At 37.4% G+C, this 20,443-nt stretch overlaps 2 protein-coding genes across 2 annotated transcripts in view; one reads left to right on the top strand and one right to left on the bottom strand.

Annotated features, from left to right (window-relative positions):
• Positions 1-20,443, bottom strand: part of LOC143718301 (tripartite motif-containing protein 16-like) — a 76,494-nt gene that overhangs the window by 54,624 nt on the left and 1,427 nt on the right. The gene's annotated exons all lie outside the window — the stretch shown is intronic.
• Positions 1,438-12,133, top strand: LOC143718322 (uncharacterized). The gene is made up of 8 exons (XM_077209380.1): positions 1,438-1,535; positions 5,724-5,935; positions 6,784-6,932; positions 7,999-8,448; positions 8,555-8,932; positions 9,344-9,413; positions 9,657-9,825; positions 11,790-12,133. Exons 2-8 carry the CDS (start codon positions 5,728-5,730, stop codon positions 11,911-11,913), a joined length of 1,548 nt encoding a protein of 515 aa, XP_077065495.1. The 5' UTR covers positions 1,438-1,535; positions 5,724-5,727; the 3' UTR covers positions 11,914-12,133.

Genomic DNA, 20,443 nt, shown 5'->3' with positions numbered 1-20,443 from the left:
ATGTATTTAAGCCGTGAACTAGAGAGTTAATTCAAACTAAGGTACATATGGATAAGGTATGTAGATACACATGAAATACACTTAAGTACAGTCTTGATACACTTTATTTTACGTAGCTTATACCTGTGTAATATTCTGTAGTTGCAATGTAATTAGGAAGCTAATGCCTGCATTTAAGCTGTGAACTAGAGAGTTAATTCAAACTAAGGTACATATGGATAAGGTATGTAGATACACATGAAGTACACTTAAGTACAGTCTTGATACACTTTATTTTACGTAGCTTATACCTGTGTAATATTCTGTATTTGCAATGTAATTAGGAAGCTATTACATGTATTTAAGCTGTTGTAGAAGATTTTATTATTTAGAAAACAAGTAATTTTGCTATATATTTGGACACAATTATTTCTTCTGTCTGTGACTTTGGATTTCCTCTGTGTATGTGAAAGACCTTGAATGGAATGTTGTTTGCTGCAGAAAATTCTATTCTGAGAAGTCACATGGTAAAAGACCTTTACCCAAAACTATCTATAGGGTGTGTTACCTTCTTTGGAAGAAGATGTATGTATATAACTCTGAACCAAAATGTACTCGGGGGCGCACTGGAAGGCCAGAGGGCCAGAGAGCGTTAGAGCGCCGTTCTATGGAACGGGACGGCGTTCGAAAATAAAGTCTAATTATTTCTGGCATCAAAGATCTCTGCAAAGTTATTTTTCAGAAAGATTGAAAACCACAACATTTGGCGCCCGAACAGGGACTTGGGTTTTGAAGCAGAAGGAACCACGAAAGGCGACTCTGGTGACCGACACAGACAACAGTGGCCACTGTAATTTGAGGTGAGCAAATTTTTGCTTTTGAAAAAGTGTGTGTTGTCACCAGTGAGCCAGAGTGGTAAGACCCTTTAAAATGCTTCTCCAAGTTTAAAGAACTAAAAAATTGAAAAGAGGATCTTTGATTCTAGAAATAAGTGTCTATTGTTGTTGATGATATCAAGTAATGTGTTAAAGCGCGGCGGAGCTCCCGTTAGTGTTTGCCAGTATTTATATAGTCTGATGCAGATTGTATGAATATTGGTAGGCTGCTGATGTGCCGCTAAAGGTTTTGTCGTACGTATGTAAGAATCTGTGTTTGCTAAATCAAGAGGGCCTGGATGGATGATTAGCAAGAGTTTGAGTTTATTGGTAAAGGTTACCAACTTATTGTAGATTTTAATGGTATTGGGTATCATTACACTGTTAGCAATTGATGTAATTTCTACAGTAAATCTTACAATAATGTATTGTATTTGTGTTTTTACTGTAAGTATCAATGCATCATGGGAAATTAATGGACAGTCCTGTATTATTATTGTAACTACACTGTATACGCGGAGTTTTACAATGGTTTTACAGCCACCGCGTTGCATCATGGAATCACCGCGGTTTGAATTTTTAGGCGGTTAGTTCTAAACGAACATTCTGGACGAGCCATCATTGACATTCAAGAAGAAGAAAGAAGAAGAAGAAAGAAGAAGCAAACATTCTGGGACGAAGGTAAGTTAACTTTACGTTATGTAACTTACTGTTGCCCTTACATATGTATTTTTATAATACAGATATAACGTTATTAGTTCTGCTTATCTGAGTGGATGGTGACGGTTTCGTCTGCTTTGATTAGCTAACATGAAGTAAGCTGTCCCCTTGTGGTTTAGCTAAATTGGAAATAGGGCATGGTTGGGCAGAAATAGGTGCTTTTATGATAAGGTAGCTAACTTTATTAACGCGTCTCTTCCTCCATCAGTCATGTACTGGTAGTTGCTAACGTTAGCTACCACCTTGTTCATCACAAATTGATGCTATTTTTAATCTGCCTAAAGTAACGTCAACATGGTTCTTTCATTGTTTGGATGGATTGGCTAGCTAGCTCGACTGTCATTTAGGGCTGTCAACGAATATTCTAAATTCGAATATATATTCGAATAGTTTTAAAAACAGAATTTCGAAGGTGAAAAATAATATTCGAATGTGGAAAAACACGCCCGCGGTAGCAGAGGCACGGCTGTCTGCTTTCCGAATAGGCGTGCTGCCTGGGATATTGCATGAATAAGGTAACGTTAACGTTAGGTTAGAGACAGCACATTTTTGCAGGCTCCCACTGGTTTGATTATTTACCGTTTCATGTCAAGGAAAAGTTCCATGTTTAACGTTAAGTTACCACAGCACAGCTCGCTCGGAGCGTTCAATGTCGGTTCTAAAACTTCAATTAATGTTAAGAATATTTGTTTCGATCACTGAATGAAGCCTGCTATATGGGACAAGAGTCGCAACCTTAAATTGCTTGCACAAAACTCTTGATCAGAACTCAACATTTGTTTATTGTTGTTGTTGTTCGTTTAAACTGTTATGCGCAGAGAGCGGTGAGGCCGAGACGAGAGTGCGAGCGAGCGAGAGTTCAGAGGTCTGCTCTACGGTCTTGGCCATTAGTTGATTTACTTGTTTTTGTGTAGGTAATACGTTGTCAAATAGGTTTAAACTTAAATAAACTACCTATACAAGTAGTTATGTCTCTTTGTATTAATTTGTCCTGTATTTACGTAATGCGCGTCATTGACAAAATGCGCAACCAGATGTTAGAATATGTGGGGGGTTTTTTTTGAGGGAATATTCGAATGTCATTTTTAAACAATTTTTCTGTTTGTAATCTAGCTAGATAAGGTGTCAAATCTTAAACTGAACTGCGCGCGTGCATCTTAGAAAAATTGTTTCCAAGTGCTTATCGTGAAAGGTCTCTTCTCAACTTTTTGCACTTGCTGAAAATCCGGTGTTCTGTGGAAAGTTTTTCATTGCGCTCTTGACTTCTGAGAAGAACGTCACGTCTGCCTCCTGTCAGTGAGTTGGTTAGTTAGCCATATAAAGGTAGTTTGTATGTTTGCAATCTTCTTATAACTGTTAAAGCATATATATTAAGTACAGATTTTATAACATTATCGTATATTTCTATCTTTTTTTTTGTCCGTTTCGCTGTTTTGCCGAAAATTTTCAGACAACCACCACGTGTTGTGAGGGTGAGCTAGCTGCTAGCAATCTTCACATAGCAACAGTCCAAAATGTTTATTTGCAAGTTTAGCACATGTGGTAAGGAATTTAATAGAGTTTGTGAGTTTACTCAGCACATTAAGTTGCATAGTAATAGTGCTAATTACAGATATCAGTGTGGTGTGCCTGAATGCTCCAGACAGTATCTTAAAATTCCTGTACTTAAAGCTCACATATACAGAGACCACAAACCAGATGTTCCTTTGAGTAATAGTCAGCGACCATGTACTCCTATACAATGTGACTTTTGTGCAGTAAGGTGTGAAACATCATCTTTACTAGTTTGTCACTTGAGGTCACATTTGCGTGAAGGGTTACACATTGAATGCCCATTTAGAGGATGTGATAGAAGGTTCTCTGTTTTGTCGAGTTTTGCATCCCATCTTTCTAAGAAGCACCGCAATGACAGTGTTGAACATGTAGAAAACCCCTCTAATGTAGAAAGACCTGTTGCCAGTGAATCAGTGAGTGAGTGTGAACCATCTAACGTTAATTATTCTGATGATGAGCAAGAAGTGCCTGTTGCAGTTGATGAATCCCTCTTTCTTCAGAATATCACACTTTTCTATCTAAAACTTCAGGCTAAACTACTATTGCCGGCTACTACAATACAAACGATTATTGAAGGATATCAAGATGTCCATCATGTCAGTCTGACAAATCTGCTTAATACCTTGAGTGAGAAACTAACTGTCCTTGGAATCCCAAAGGCCACAATTAGTAACATTATGGATGAAATGAGAAAAGACGATCTCCTCACAGCCTGTAACAGTGGGCCTTTGAGCACAGACCAGAAAAGAAAGACGGCTTTTAAAAAACATTTTAATTATGTTGAGCCGGTGCCTCAGTTATTAGGTATCAATGAGAAAGGTAAGGAATCGTTTGCCCATTATGTTTCTATTAAAGAAACATTGGCTGCACTTTTTAAAAGCAAGTCCATGCAGGAACAGTATGCAGCAACACGTTCCCAACCATCATCAGAGGGTATTTTCCAGGATGTAAATGATGGGAAGGGAGCTCAGTGCAACCCTTTATTTAAAGCGGAGCCATCTTCTCTTGGTCTTATACTTTATCAGGATGCATTTGAAGTGGTTAATCCACTTGGATCTTCTAAAAAGAAACACAAGATTCTAGCAGTTTATCTCACTTTAACAGACATTTTGCCTCACAACAGATCATCCATAGATCAAATGCAGCTTGTTCTCTTGTGTAAGGAGCAGGACTTCAAATATTTTGGGATGGACAAAGTATTTGAGCCCCTCATAAAAGACCTGAAAGCTCTTGAGGAAACTGGCATCGAGATAAATAATGGACAAATTGTCAGAGGTCGACTGTGTGCTATTTCGGGTGACAATTTAGGGTCTCACTGTATTGGTGGATTTGTTGAGAACTTTAGTGTGAGCCATTATTTCTGCAGGTATTGTGATATAAAAAGATCAAGTTTTGAGAGCTCTCCATTATTATGTGGCAACAAGCGTACAGAACAGTCTTTTCTGAATCATCTACAAGAATTAGAAAACACTGGTACAAATTCTGAATGTGGTATCAAGTCAAACTCTCCGTTTAACCAACTGTCCTTCTTTCATGTTTGCCAGCCTGGATTACCCCCATGTCTTGGCCATGACCTGTTTGAAGGCATTGTTTCCTGTGACCTTAGTTTGTTGATTGGTCATCTAGTTGAGGAGAAACATTTCAACTATACACATCTCAACAGGTGCAAAGATCAGTTTAACTATCAGGGAAATGATGCTCAGGACAAACCAGCCGATGTTTCACCAGGTAGCCGAAGACTTAGTGGACATGCAGTCCAGAACTGGTGCTTCCTGCGTTTGCTCCCTCTCCTGATAGGAGATAGGATTAGGAATCCATGTGAGGATGCTGCCTGGCAACTTGTGCTGCAGCTCAGAGAAATTGTAGAGCTCATTTGTGCACCAGCAATCACTACAGATCAGGTTGCTTATCTTAAAATACTCATTGAGGAGTATATCTACTTTCGAAGGCAGCTCTTTCCCAATGAGCCTCTGAAGCCCAAACACCACTATTTACTTCATTATCCAGAGCTCATTACCCACTTTGGTCCCCTTATTCGCCTTTGGACTCTCAGGTTTGAGAGTAAGCACACATTCTTCAAAAGATGTGCTAGGAAGTTACATAATTTCAAGAACATCTGCAAGACTGTCGCAGAGAGACACCAGCTCTTCCAGGCATACTTGAGTGCAGGTGAAATGTTTCAGCCGAGTGTGTTGCTGGATAAAGAGATGACATTCTATGTAAATGACTACAGCGACAAAATCCAAGAGGCTGTTGTTGGTTTGCATTTTAAATCTAAAGATACAGTAGCATCTCACACAGTGACGGTGAAGGGCACATCATACAAAAAGGGCATGTTTATTTTGCTGGGGAAAACTGAAGAAGAGTTGGAGGTTGGCAAGATAGAGCTGATCATTGTGCACCATGGCTCTGTGTCCTTTGTCTCAGAAGTATATCGTTTTGTTAAGTTGAGGGACATTGGGGTCTATAGTGTTTTGGGGACACCTCAAGAGCAGTTTGTTTGCATGAGGCATGATGATCTACTGGATTATTATCCTTTGCCAGCCTACACAATGTGTGACATTACAATGATCTGTCTCCATCACTCCTTTGCAGAGACATGGCTGCAGCACAGGAGGAACTCAGGAGGGCTGTCTCGGCAGTACTTCCGGACCTCCCCGCAGACACACTAACTACCTTGATGGCAGGCCTGGAGGAACTTGGTGTGGAGAACAAGGAGGACATGAGCCTTCTAAGTGAAGAAAATATTCTGCCCTTTCTACGTGTGGTCCAGTCTAGAAAGCTTCTCCGTGCCTTTTCATCTCAAGGTAACTGTAGGTTGGGTGGTTCGGGTTCTATGGGTGGTTCCGGGATGGGGGTGGTCGTCTGCATGGAGTGACACAAGGCACTTTTATCCTTCATCCTATTTAATGATTTAACTGTTTTTAATTCTAAGTATATTAGGCTACACATTGAAATGTTCACAGTTGAACTTGTAAACCTAGGGTGCGTTTGTAAATTCACTCCGAACACGCTCTGCTACACTCTTGACGGTTCGGAAACTGCGCTCAGAGTTAATTTATGAACGCACCCAAAATCTCTTAACTATGCGATCTCTAGACTACTTTTATGGTGCCACTCCCATCATTGCTCCACCATCATAGCCTCTCTGCCATAGCCACCCCATCATACCCGGTAAAAATGTATTGATTTTGTACCCTTACTAGCCTATTTCATGAACTATGCCCTGAGTGTGCTTTGTGTTTTGTAGCATATTGGGGTATTTGATTTAGGATTGTGTAAGTATTCCAATATAATTGTGATGATGGTGTGATTGTTTTTTAATATATATATAGGGTATGATTGTGGCGTGATGTATTAACTGATGTGTTTGGCAGATTGTGAAATCCACTTTCATTTTGTGCCCTAAAAACTGCAACATCGATGGCCAAATGGAATTCCCATCCTGGTCACCAATCTAAATTTTTTTTAAGCGTGACATGATGTGACCTTGGCTGTCAGGTGGCTTTCTACAGTTGTTTTTTGGGGCTACCACAACAAAAAGTTTGAAATAAATGAAAAATGAATGGTTTTATTTTATAGAAAATATGATTGGTGTTTAAATACACCATAATATGTCTGGATCATAGGGGTCTAATGGTAAATATTTTTTCAGGTTCCTTCTCAGCCCTATCTCCTCCTGGCTCTCCACAACTCTCCTCAACCCTGTCCCCCGTGGGAAGTCCACAACTCTCCTCACCTGAGACACCCCGAAAGTCCAACCCAATGCCCTCACCACGCTCACCATGGCCTGTACATTTTAAGGTGGGGTGGGTCTTGGCAATTCCTAAAATATATTTCTATTTTAATCGATAGAGATCCACCGATGGCAAAATTCTGGGCCGATGCCGATGTTCAAAATAGCAATGTGGCCGATGGCAATGGCCGATATTTGTTTTTTCTAAGATTTTGTTATAAGATTGGACACGTTAAAAATAAAAATGAAAACAATAATACATGGAATAGAATGGGTTGGGTAAGCTACGTTTTGTACATTATTGGTATGACGTAAACATCAGCCACTGTCTTCGGTGAATGCCACTTTGTTGGACCGATTCGCCTTATTCACGTCGTAGCCATGTTAACCTCAGCCTCGCTTTCGTCTTCAAAGTGACGCAGCGAGAAGCCTGTCTATGATCAGGAATTCCTAGGTGCGTTCGTGTAGGATGCTGGGGCCGTGAGGAACATATTATCAACTCTCCTAGATATGCTTTTGTGGACAGTTGATGCTTCACTTAGGCCCATTTCCCCCATATCACGAAATATTAAATATTATATTTATTGCAGATGGACTGCAACTTACCTGCTTACACAGCGAGGTGTAATGTTGGTGACGTATGCCTAGCCTACATCAAAGAGAGAGCGAGAGATAGAGATTAAAATACTGAGCGACAGGGTTCTGTAAAAGCATCTATTGCAGGCTATATTTTGGATCACAAACATAACGCAGAACTTAGCCTAAGGTACCCCATTTCCCTGTGAGTTCATTTCTTGCTTTGTACTATTGTTGGGAGTGACGAGGATTAGATAAAAATTCATATAGCCAACTATTCTAATCGCGTTCAGGCATCTCAATTCTCTTTGACAAATCCTGGAAAAAAACATCTTTGGAGCCACTTAACTCGCTACGTTCGATCGTTTTTGACAGACCACTTAGTGGAACTCTCAACAACTGGCTACAGACAGGCCTCTTAGATGTCTTAGATTACATTTTTAATCACTGCTTCGTTTGAGTCTGATGCTGAAATTGACTATAAATGCACCCTTAAAAGTTTATATCCTTGTATCCTTCTCTCTTTTTTTTCGCCATTTTCTGTTTGCATCCTTGAAGGTTAACTGGGAGAAGATGACGTCAGAGATCCAGTCAGCCATTGCAAATTCTACTAGACCGAATCCTGCTGCCAGAAGAGCGATGGTCAGAGAGCTTGTCGATCAAATGAAGGTGCACAATCCAAATCCAAATAGAGGGATCTGTTTGAAAGTTGTAAACGATATAATACAGAAGTACCCTACATGTTTTGGGGATGTGGATGATGATGAAAATACAGCTGGGGCATCGCTCGTCCAGCAAGTAAAAACCAGAATCGAGCACGTCAATCGAAACAACACATTGGCACGGTTAAGGAAGAATAAGCACAGCAATCGTCAGGCGATGACAAATGGAAGAGGTCCTGTTGATCAATATGGATGTGTCCGATGGGCACCTCAAGAATTCCCCTCAGGGGAGACTGATGAAACCCTACAAGAGATGAAGACTCAGATGCAGCAGCTATATGCCCAGGTAGGAATAGTGGGAATTATATTTAGGCATCTTTAGGCACAAACCTATATTTTATTTTTGAGTATTGATGCATCCAAATTTTGACTCCCCCACCCCCCACCCCTAGGAAGGAATGTCAGGCATGGAGAGAGGAGCGCTTCAGAGATGGCTTCAGAGAACCTACGTTCTCCAGCGTTGTGATCTCAATGCTGACCCTCCACACAGCGTCTCAAAAATTAAGGATGACTGGCCCTTTCTCTTCTCCTTGAAGGGCTTGTTCTCCCATTTCAGTGAGCTGACCGGAATTCCTATCCAGGAGAAGCTGCCAGCTGCCATAGACAACAGGAGTCAGAACATCATAGAGTACTTCAAACAGCAGAAGACACCAGGAGTGGGGAAGGTTCTGGAAGCCTACAATGAAGAGAGTGGCAACAAAGCTATCTGCACCATCATGTGCCTGCTTGCTCACTTCAAGGAGGGGGATGGAATCTTCCTTATGGCTGATGTGAGTATAACTTGCAGTGCATATACATAAATTAACCATTCCTGTTATTCTCTGTCCTGCTATTTTGTAATTGTTAATTACCAGAAATAAGTCACCAGCCCCATCCTTTGCTATTGACACTTTGCACAAGTTATTCTAATATTCCATAGACTCTGAACAGCCTGAGTATCAGCCATTGCTTCCTGCCATGTAGTTCATAAAATCATTTTAATATACTGTTTTATTGACATGGCATCAATATTTTAAAAAAAATATTTGCCATGTGCAGCTGTTTCTACATTTGGCACCATAAATTGAAGCTGATTTCCCCCTTGGTGTTGAGTAGAACATTACAGCTTTTGGGGCAAGTTTTCTTTGTCGTTGTTAACTCAACTTAACCATGGTTAACTAATGGTTTTTATTCTCCACCAGCCCTCTGCCACAGCTGCCGATATTGAGAGAGCTGTCACCCTGCCAAGCACACCTCGATTAGTTGTACCAGGTATAATCTTCCCTTATTTTGTTGAAGTTAATTCTTTAATGAATTCACGTGGTTGAGGGAGGACTGTTGCGCCTAAAAAATGTATTTCTTTGAGTTGTTGATGGAGGGTGCGGGGGTCAAAGGAGATAATAATGTTCAAGTGGAGGTGTGCGAGTCTTTCTCCACTTGAACATTAATGAAGTCATGTAGGTGGCAATAGTGTGTTATGCAGCTTTAAGTTATCATATTGTTAATGGGTTTCAGGAGAGATACTGCGCGGCGCAGACACGTGGTTTATGTCCATGGAAGGAGCATGTGTTATGGGGCCCCACAGCAACCTCCTGCATGGATTGGCAGCAGTCTTCGCTGCTTACTATGTCTTCAACTTGCAATATCCGGCAGAAGCCGCAAGCACACTTGAATTCATTCAGAGGTGAGTTTAAACATGGCACTGTCATGAAAACGATCATAGCAATTATGGAGGTATATTTGATTTAAATCAACCGAACGCCTGTGACAGTGCGATTTGCTCATTTTAGTTCACGCGATCGTTTCTCAGCAGGTTTAATGGATTATTTAAAAAAAGGTAAATATAGTTTCAGTGTGAACTTAAAATACAATTGTGCATTATTTCATTAAGTTTGTATACTTTTATGAAATGAAATGCACAATTGTATTTTAAGTTCACACTGAAACTATATTTACCTTTTTTAATATAATCCATTAAACATTCTGAGAAACGGTCGCGTGAACTAAAATGAGCAGTATACATATACAAGACATATACAAGAAATATTCATCATGTGTGCAACTCATTGGATGAATTCACGTACTGATTTGCGGATGTGAAAAATTTCTCCACAACTTCACATTTCTTGATGCGGGTGTGTAAATGCGTTTTGCACCATATTCACTGCAGCAATTGTATCAAAAATGTGATCGAGTTTCTTAATTTGTAATATGTGGAATATGATTTGTGAACCTGCAATGAAGAATTTGAGAAGGTGTAACTGCTGTGTTGTGTTTGTGGGAGAGAAAAAAGTCTACAAGTTTGCTCTTAAAACATTTCTCTCTTTGACTTTAAATTTACTCATGCACATGTGTGGCTTTTCTCTACAACTACAAATCGCACTGTCACAGGCGTTCAGTTGATTTGAATCAGATATACCTCCATAAGCAATGACTTGATATATGAAGGGATCTTAATCAATGTTTATAACTTTTCTGTAATTGACATTTTTTGTTACAGTTAGGGTTGTCAGTAAGTCACCCCGGCCCACTTAATACAACGACATATTACTTCGTATTTAGAGTGATCAGATTTTACACATTGCTTTGCAAGTATAAGAAAAAACTCAAATTATGCTATCCAATTTAGTGAGAAAGGGATGAGTGAGGAGAGGCATGAGAGAGGAGAGGGGATGGGGAGAGAGGGTTGACGATCGCACAAACAGACACTCACTCAATCTCTCACAGGCACACACTCAGGGGTTAAAGTATTCCGGCACCGTGCCGGATCTCCGGCGTGACACGGTTGTGAAGAAATTTTCATCAGGATGGAAATTCAGAAAGGTTTATCATTTTTGAGTTCCCCAAAACCTATGGCAGCTCTCACTTAAAAAAAAACAAAAAAAAACGTATTTAGCAAATCAGAAGCAGAGTAGGGTGGGGACTTGTGTTTGATAGCTATAACAACGTGCAGCTATCCAACAAGATGAAAGTTTTCTCTGTCTCGCAGATGCGTGATGTGCGAGTGCGTGGAAAAATAGAACCAATTCCTATTTTAAAGCATGCGTGCGCCGGGTCCGCGCTGTCCACGTTCCTGGTGTAGCCAGAATCGCTGACATCAGTTGAATCTATGAGTCGGTAGAATTCAGCGTAATACGCGCGTGTAGAGGCCCGGTGTAGCTCGGGTGTTAGAATCACGGTTTAGAGATCTTTCTATTTGTAAACAATGCTCATGAATTTAGACCTGAAAATAGGCCTACCCCTCCGCATCTAATAGTCTGCTCCTTCGGGAAATGGCTGAGATAATTATGAAAGTAAATTTAATGAAAATAATCATTTAAAAATATACAGGCCTATATAAAATAAGAAATCATATTTTACAGATGCAAAGCTTTTAAAGGGAGATGCATCACGGTTTCAGCCCAATTTCTATCCGATGAACAACACTCCACCCGGTGCACTCGAATCGCAGACCCTTGCATCGATCGTGCCAAGCCACAGACACATACACACAGACAGACACATACTCATATAGCGTACAATGACTCAGTCTCACACACACACGCACTCATTTATTCATAAAGATCCCTTAATGTTTCATGTCATGGTTATGACCATGTTATAGTCTTAAATGTTACCTGATAAGTGTGTTTTCCCCCCTGTTTTCAGAGCCTTTTGCGGCATAAATCCCCAGACGGGCAGCAAGGCAGAGAAAAAACGAGGGCTGAACGCACCAGTTTGCACACTTTTGAGGAAACTGCTGGATTTTGAATTGGTGGGCAGGGGACATTAGTGGGCAGGGGACATTAGTGGGCAGGGGACATTAGTGGGCAGGGGACATTAGTGGGCAGGGGACATTGGATGACATTAGTGGGCAGAGGACATTAGAGGACATATGTTTGACAACGCATGTTCAACCAGTTTGGTACAGTAATAAATTGTTTGTTTGTGCATTGTGAACTCTGTTTTCTCATCAGTTTTAAGAGAAAATAAAAATATATTTGAAAAAAAAATACTAAGTGTTTTGTTTTTCTTTACAGAAGTCTGAAAGAGGACATTTATCCAAGTTACAACATCTAATTGTAATATTTACAATATTCTGTCCTGTGAAATTACAGGAAATTCCTAAAATTACAGGAAATTCCTGGCTACTGAGTTGCCGTAAATATAAAATTTTGCTGTAATATTTACAGTATTTGATCCTGTAAAATTACAGTAAATTACATTAAGTACAGTACCTTGTTGTAGTTATTTTACAATAACACTCCTGTATACTGTTTACAGTAAATTTACGGCAACTATTAGCCAGGAATTTCCTGTAAAATTACAAGAAATGTCTAACAGTGTAGGTATACTGGTAAAGGTTACCAGAACTCTGTGTTTCTTATTAAGAGGGCCTTGAGGATAATAAGATAGCATGTACACAGAGGATTATAAGTACTGATAAGATATCAGTGTTGATCTGTGTTTACTTGTAAGTGGGCCTGGACGGATACAAGTATAGCATGCGTACAGATCAAGGTTAGCTTCTGGTTACCGCATTGTTATAGGTATAACGATGGCCTGCTCAGGGAAGCTAAAGTGAATCGCAGAGGACTGTGATAATTTTCTGCTCGTTAAGGCATAACGATACTCATAAGGTTATGAGGTATTTTATCTGTGTTTCTTATTAAGGATAATAAGATAGCATGCGCACAGATAAGTTTAGCTTATGGTTACCGCATTGTTATAGGAATGACAATGGACTGCTCGGGTAAGCTAAATTGAATCGCAGAGGTCTGTGATAGTTTAAAGTTATTCAGTGAAGTATTGTTTGTAAAAACAGTGAGAAACACTGTGAGTAGAATATAGCTCTGTGTGTGTATGTAGGATCCTGTCCTGTGTGTCTGCTTGACTGTGCCTGTGGTTAAAAATAGGTGACAAGGAATGTGTGAATGTGCTTCAGAGACAAGTAATGTATAAATGAGTATTAAAAGTAAAGGAAATAGTAAAAGAAAACAATTGTTTCAAGATATTAGTCTTGCAGATTATTGTAGTATAAATAAGTTAAAGTATAAAATATATATTAATAAATGGACTGATATATATTAATGGATAAATAAATAAGAATGCACGTGCTTAGTATATCATATCTTATATCTGAAGACGTCAAAAATTTGTATCTCATTATCCCTGAAGACAAAGTGAGAGAAAAATGATTCCATTGTAGATAATTAAGTTTGTGCTAAGGAAAAAATAACTTGTACAGTGTGCTAAAAGTGAACAAGATTGGGTGACCAAGTTTCAACAGTCATAAATAATTTACAGCAATCTTAGAATTGTAGTAAATGTGAATTGTTGGAAATGGGTGAGGAAAAGTTGATTCACCATGTTAGATTATTTTGAGCACAGCATGCAAATATAGGAGAAAGATTGAAGGCTGATTTTATGATAGGGAAAATTATTTAATTGTATTATACTCAGAAAATCAAAGTTAGATTATTGCTGATATTGCAATGAAGAAATAGCTTGCTTTTTCCTGCAACGAAGAACTTGCTTTACTAAAAACAGAATGGGAGAACTGCTGTTGTCAACCAGTGATTATTATATAGTATAAAAGAACTAGGAAAAAGATGGTTAAAAGTGGAATTTAGATAAAAAGCTAATAGCTCAGGAACAAATATTTATAAAGATGAATTTGATCTATGCAGCTCTCTGAGTGTTCAAGTTTCAGATGGCTTCAGTGTCGAATGGAAGAGGTGAAAGGTCAAAGACGACTGCAGAGAGAAGAAGAAGAGTGGGTGAGAGGCTTTCAGCTCCCCTTCTGAAGATGACCACTCTCTGGAAAACTCAGCATGGAGAAAGACTGATTTAATGCTGGAAAAGGTGAAACTTTCACTATTTCACTGGAGACTTTTTCCTGAGGACAAGAGGAAAATCCTGAGATGCAAAGCTGAGGCAAAATCTATCAAAAGCCCAAACTCAGCAGAGGCAGAGAAACAACAGAGCCAATATTCCAGTTTACACCAAGCCTTGAGTGACAGCTAGGCTGACGACACATGCAGAGCGACAGCCAAGAAGCTTTAACAGACTGATAATCTAAAAACAGAAGAACTGACTGAAACCCTTCCCTTACGGGCAACACAGGTGTGGCAACTTCAATGATCACTCTAGAGACTGCTTCAAATTTAGTTATTATATTAACTTTATTCATTCTGATTATTCACTGGTCTCATAAGCAATTCTTTATATTCTCTGCTAAACTAACCCTCTCTGCTTTTCCAGTAGGTTCAAGTCCAGCCATATAAAAAAGAAAGAGAATACACTGAAAGAGAGAAGTGGGTGCTCAACTCACCAAATAGTTCAAACTGAGGCTGGATTTGGTATAGTGAGGATTATATGAAACAATTATAGGGCTAAAAGCATGAAAAATTATTCTGTAGCAAAGAAAAAGATAGACGCAAAATGTCAAAGAATTATTATTATTGTTTACAAAACAATGATACTGGTCACTCCATTTTGTTTTGCTAAGTTTTTAGAGATATAGATTGGAGAAAAAATTACTCCAAAAGTCCAAAATTATGAAATCGCAAAAAATGCTGTCAGAACTGGGATAATGAGATGGAAATGTTGTTGGCCATGGATCCAAGATTATGCAGAGATCTCCAATTTCCTAAAGCAGCTCATGAGCAAAAAAAAAAAAAAAAAAAAAAAAAAAGAATAGGAAAAATCAGAAAAACAAATGACAAAATGTATTTGAAAAATTACAATTGACAGGCTTATTATTCTAAAATACTTAGTCTATTAGAATTTGTAAAAAGAAAAAAAGGATTATAACAACGGTGTTAAACTAAACCTTATGATCATTGACACTTCTCAGTAGTGTTTGACATAGCTGTGTTGACCTGATCAACCCTTGGCTAAAATTATAGGATGCCACATTTAGAGCACAACCTGTAAGAGTGTATGCTGGCCAGTGTGTGTGTGAGAGAGACACTGAGTGTGAATGAGTGAGAGATGGTGTCTGAAGAGACACTAAGGCAAATCAATTATTTTGCAAATACAGCTGTATTTAAAATGTAACATGTGGGCCCACAGGGCAAATTCTGCCCAGTAAAATAATGACCATGGATGGATTTGGTTAAATTTCCTGGTCAGGAACTGAAGTAACAATATGAAAAAACAAAGAATGAAAAGAGAAAAATAAAAAATATAAAAACAGTGCCACATTTGCGCAGCGCATAACATATCTGACTTTCTTTGCAGCATAACACGTCTGCCTTTCTTTTCAGCATATCGTGATGGAGCTGATCTTTGTCAAAAGTATGAAATATTGTCTTGTAACTTTTGTCAAAGTGGGTTGAGTATTGTCCAAGATGCCTAATAAATAGTGGGCTAATAGTGGAACGCAAGACAAAGAGATAACTGAGTTGTATTGACTAATTATAAGAGTAAATTGAAATTTGTTGTGAGAAAAATGCAAAAAGTTGCAAATAATGATGAAAAGTCAAATTTATGAAAAACAAATAGGAATATATGGATTAAAGCACTGCTGTTAATGAAAGCAGAAATGACACCACTCAGCCCATATGACCTTTCTACAGGTAACATCATGAAGGACAATGGGACAGATGAGCAGATGATTGAAATCACATGTTGTTTTCACTAACAAAAATAATTAAGCTTTAATTTACAGATAGCAGCAGCTCGATTCCAGGAAAGATTCTGGGACGAGTCTGACAAAATGAACCAGTAACTGTGCTTTGTAATTTCAGAAGAAGTGATCAACAGTGTGACATTTGAGTCCATGCCTCTCAACTTAAAATACACCAACTGACTTCAGCAACCCCCCACAACTGAACTGAGGGATCAAGGACATGCTGACAATGAGAGAAAGAGTCCATTGCAACGAACGACTCACTGGAGACACCCTGGTGAAAGATGTAATGATTGATGACAAGGTTAACAGAATGATCAAATCATGAATGGAAGAAAAGACAAACTTGACCAGAAATACAGTAATGAGAAGAACTGTGCAAAGAAAAGAGAATCAACAGAGATGAGTACAAGCTCAAACAATAGTCAACATCAACCAACTTTCCTATGATTGGATGTTCAGCCCTTGAATAGATTCAGTAGCAACTTAATAATAACCCCACCATAACAAAAAATTATTAAGGAGAAAAATATATTACGCAACATAGAAAACAATGATAATGACTAATTAAGAAAAGAAACTAAAATAATGTTAACAATTGATATAGCATAATGGGAATTAAGACAATTCATGAAGGAAAAAAATTAGAACTAAAAATAACTTTAAAATAAATCTTAAAGGGTACTCAGATGTAACTTGTCAATACAAGGGTATACTTAATTAATTTAAGGCTACAGTTGAAATTAAAGCAAGTATTAACAAATATTAGATTTAAATTAAGAATACAATTTGATTCAATATGCAATTGATTAGCTAAAATGATATCAAGTAGTGCTTGATAGAAAGGATAGAAAGTTTATAGACTTAGAGGAAGTTATTGAAATCCAATAACAAACAGACCCTTGTGAACAATCTAAATGGCACCAGAGGGGGGTCAAAAATAGATATTTGGCATTCACATGAAGGACAGATTGTTGAACCAATGAATACTTTTGAATATTCTCAGTCCAGATGCGCAATGGTTTTAAACCAGTGCGCAAAGGGGGGAGTAAGGCAAGGAAATTAAAATTTAAAATAAAGTTAAAATTAAAGGCAAAGGCATTTTAAATTAAAAGGCATTTTTGCAAAGTTTTGTGAAATTTGTGGCAAAAACAAAGTTAAGAAAAGAATAGCGACAAAAATAGGCCATATATCAGTATACCATGTGGACATGATATAGATGGGTAAAAGCAATGAAATCAGCAGAGGAGGGACAGGAACAGAAATTAAATCTCTAACAGAAGTAATCCTTAGATTGAAAAACTATCAGAAATAAGGTCAGATTATATGTCAACTAAACAGAAGTATTGAAGATTAAAAATAAGTTGCATACGAACACAAGGAAGTTTTAATAATAATTAAGTTATAATGCTAATGGTTTAAATGGTTGATAGAAAAACTTTTAGATTGTTAGATATAAAGAAAAAGAAATGTACATATAAGGAATATGTAAGAGTGCAAAACGTTATTTGCTAGAGTTATTTTTCTAATTGTCTAATGAGTTTATTGAATGACTATTATGAGATAAATGTAACATTGCTCTGAAGCTTTCTTAGTTAGAGTGATTACATGAGACATAATTAGTTTATTCATGATAGTTTATTTAGAAATTAGTAGAAACGAAGAAAATGTATTCAGTTTAGTCTTGAACTGAGGAGCTACAATGAGAATGAGAAGCAACATGCGAGATTAAAAAGGTCAAAATGGAATTTATTGTTTAAATTTGGTAATAAAATAGACAGTAAGTGAAATGTATTGCAATTTATTAGATAGGTGTAAAGTGTTCTGTTCACTAAAATTGACTGACTAAAAGATGGATTCTTCGAATTTAAGAAATGATATTCTCTCATAAGAAGTGTTAAAAGTTATGTTTACCCAGCCATATTTTGAATTAATAGTCATATAGATCAAGTAGAACAAAAATGCATAATAAATAAATTAGACTACTATAATAAGCAGATATTTATTATAATGCTTTGTCTGCATTAGGAGAAAAACAATTATGTGAAAAAAGTAAACTGACTTATGTTTGGTGATCAGTGTTGCACTTTTACTAAATAATATTGCGCAGGGAGGAAAATTTAGCGATTACGATCATGTTAGAAAACCTTAAGAGCAGAAGTTAAGGAAAACTTAATGTAAAGTCTGGAAAATTATGATTTTCTCAATTAGAGATGTTTTTGGAGATGCAATATTAAAATTGGGTTATTATTCTGTTGTGTACTTTGTATATTAAGATCATTAGTTGGAAAACCACGGTTAAACGAATGGAAATGCGGAAAAAAGATAATGAAAACTAATTTGAGAGGGCAACCAAATTGATATCTACAAACCCTGGATGTTGATCCCATTAAATGAGGAATTGAGGACGAAGAAGATGATTGATGAGCCAGACCCTAGAGGATATCTACACCGCAAGAAAACTTTCAATAGTATAAGAGACTTTTATGTTTGATATACTCTACATAACTGTGACAATAACATGCAATGCAAGAACAAAGGTATACACACACTTATAACAATGTTTCAGTTTGTCTGACTAGGAGACCTCGATTCTTTTACTTTTTCCATTAAACAAAAAAGAAAGAACAACTAAAAGAAATAAAATGTATGGAAGAAGATGTTTGGCTCGAGTGCTCCTCCGGAGTGTGGTGGCTTAATCCAGTAATTGGAAAGGAGAATGAGTGACTCAGTTGAGTCACTAGGTAGTATAACTGAGGGAGCTGGATTTTGAAACTACACTCTGGAAAAAGCTAGTGAAAGTGAGGCTTAGATAAGCCTCAGAGGAGGGAATGTTGAAGATTTTATTATTTAGAAAACAAGTAATTTTGCTATATATTTGGACACAATTATTTCTTCTGTCTGTGACTTTGGATTTCCTCTGTGTATGTGAAAGACCTTGAATGGAATATTGTTTGCTGCAGAAAATTCTATTCTGAGAAGTCACATGGTAAAAGACCTTTACCCAAAACTATCTATAGGGTGTGTTACCTTCTTTGGAAGAAGATGTATGTATATAACTCTGAACCAAAATGTACTCGGGGGCGCACTGGAAGGCCAGAGGGCCAGAGAGCGTTAGAGCGCCGTTCTATGGAACGGGACGGCGTTCGAAAATAAAGTCTAATTATTTCTGGCATCAAAGATCTCTGCAAAGTTATTTTTCAGAAAGATTGAAAACCACAACACTGTGAACTAGAGAGTTAATTCAAACTAAGGTACATATGGATAAGGTATGTACATACACATGAAATACACTTAAGTACAGCCTTGATACACTTTATTTTACGTAGCTTATACCTGTGTAATATTCTGTAGTTGCAATGTAATTAGGAATCTAATTCATGTATTTAAGCTGTAAACTAGTGATCTAATTCAAACTAAGGTACATATGGAAAAGGTATGTAGATACACATGAAGTCCACTTAAGTACAGTCTCTATACACTTTATTTTACGTAGCTTATACCTGTGTAATATTCTGTATTTGCAATGTAATTAGGAAGCTATTGCATGTATTTAAGCTGTGAACTAGAGAGTTAATTCAAACTAAGGTACATATGGATAAGTTATGTAGATACACATGAAGTCCACTTAAGTACAGTCTTGATAAACTTTATTTTACGTAGCTTATACCTGTGTAATATTCTGTAGTTGCAATGTAATTAGGAAGCTAATGCATGTATTTAAGCTGTGAACTAGAGAGTTAATTCAAACTAAGGTATGTAGATACACATGAAGTACACTTAAGTACAGTCTTGATACACTTTATTTTACGTAGCTTATACTTGTGTAATATTCTGTAGTTGCAATGTAATTAGGAAGCTAATGCATGTATTTAAGCTGTGAACTAGAGAGTTAATTCAAACTAAGGTACATATGGATAAGTTATGTAGATACACATGAAGTCCACTTAAGTACAGTCTTGATACACTTTATTTTACGTAGCTTATACCTGTGTAATATTCTGTAGTTGCAATGTAATTAGGAAGCTAATGCATGTATTTAAGCTGTGAACTAGAGAGTTAATTCAAACTAAGGTACATATGGATAAGTTATGTAGATACACATGAAGTACACTTAAGTACAGTCTTGATACACTTTATTTTACGTAGCTTATACCTGTGTAATATTCTGTAGTTGCAATGTAATTAGGAAGCTAATGCATGTATTTAAGCTGTGAACTAGAGAGTTAATTCAAACTAAGGTACATATGGATAAGGTATGTAGATACACATGAAGTACACTTAAGTACAGTCTTGATACACTTTATTTTACGTAGCTTATACCTGTGTAATATTCTGTAGTTGCAATGTAATTAGGAAGCTAATGCATGTATTTTAGCGGTGAACTAGTGGGTTATTTAAGATGGATAAGGTATGTAGATACACATGAATTGCACTCAAGTACAATCTTGATACACTTTATTTTATGTTACATACATGTAATGCTACAAAACGTACACATTTACCATGTGTAACTGCAGACCTTAGTAGCCTAATATATTTAAGTACTTCTTGTTACATTGTGTGGTACTAAGTACTTTCTTACATAATTACAGTGTACCAAGTTTGTAACACATATGTAACAGACTCGGCTTGTTACATATGTGTAACAGTAGCTGCCTATTACATGTGTGTAATTACAATCTGT

The sequence above is a fragment of the Siphateles boraxobius genome, unplaced genomic scaffold, assembly GCF_051911475.1.
Source record: "Siphateles boraxobius isolate OS27281-9 unplaced genomic scaffold, OSU_SipBor_1 61, whole genome shotgun sequence".
NCBI classification, from domain to species: Eukaryota; Metazoa; Chordata; class Actinopteri; order Cypriniformes; family Leuciscidae; genus Siphateles; species Siphateles boraxobius.
Note: the sequence above shows the minus strand (reverse complement) of the source record. Positions and strands in the feature narration are given on the sequence as shown.

Coding starts and splice junctions, on each gene's coding strand:
- LOC143718322 (XM_077209380.1), top strand. CDS start 5,728: ATGGCTGCAGCACAGGAGGAACTCAGGAGGGCTGTCTCGGCAGTACTT. Junction 8,449..8,554: donor TGCAGCAGCTATATGCCCAG/GTAGGAATAGTG, acceptor CCCCACCCCTAG/GAAGGAATGTCAGGCATGGA. Junction 9,414..9,656: donor ACCTCGATTAGTTGTACCAG/GTATAATCTTCC, acceptor AATGGGTTTCAG/GAGAGATACTGCGCGGCGCA.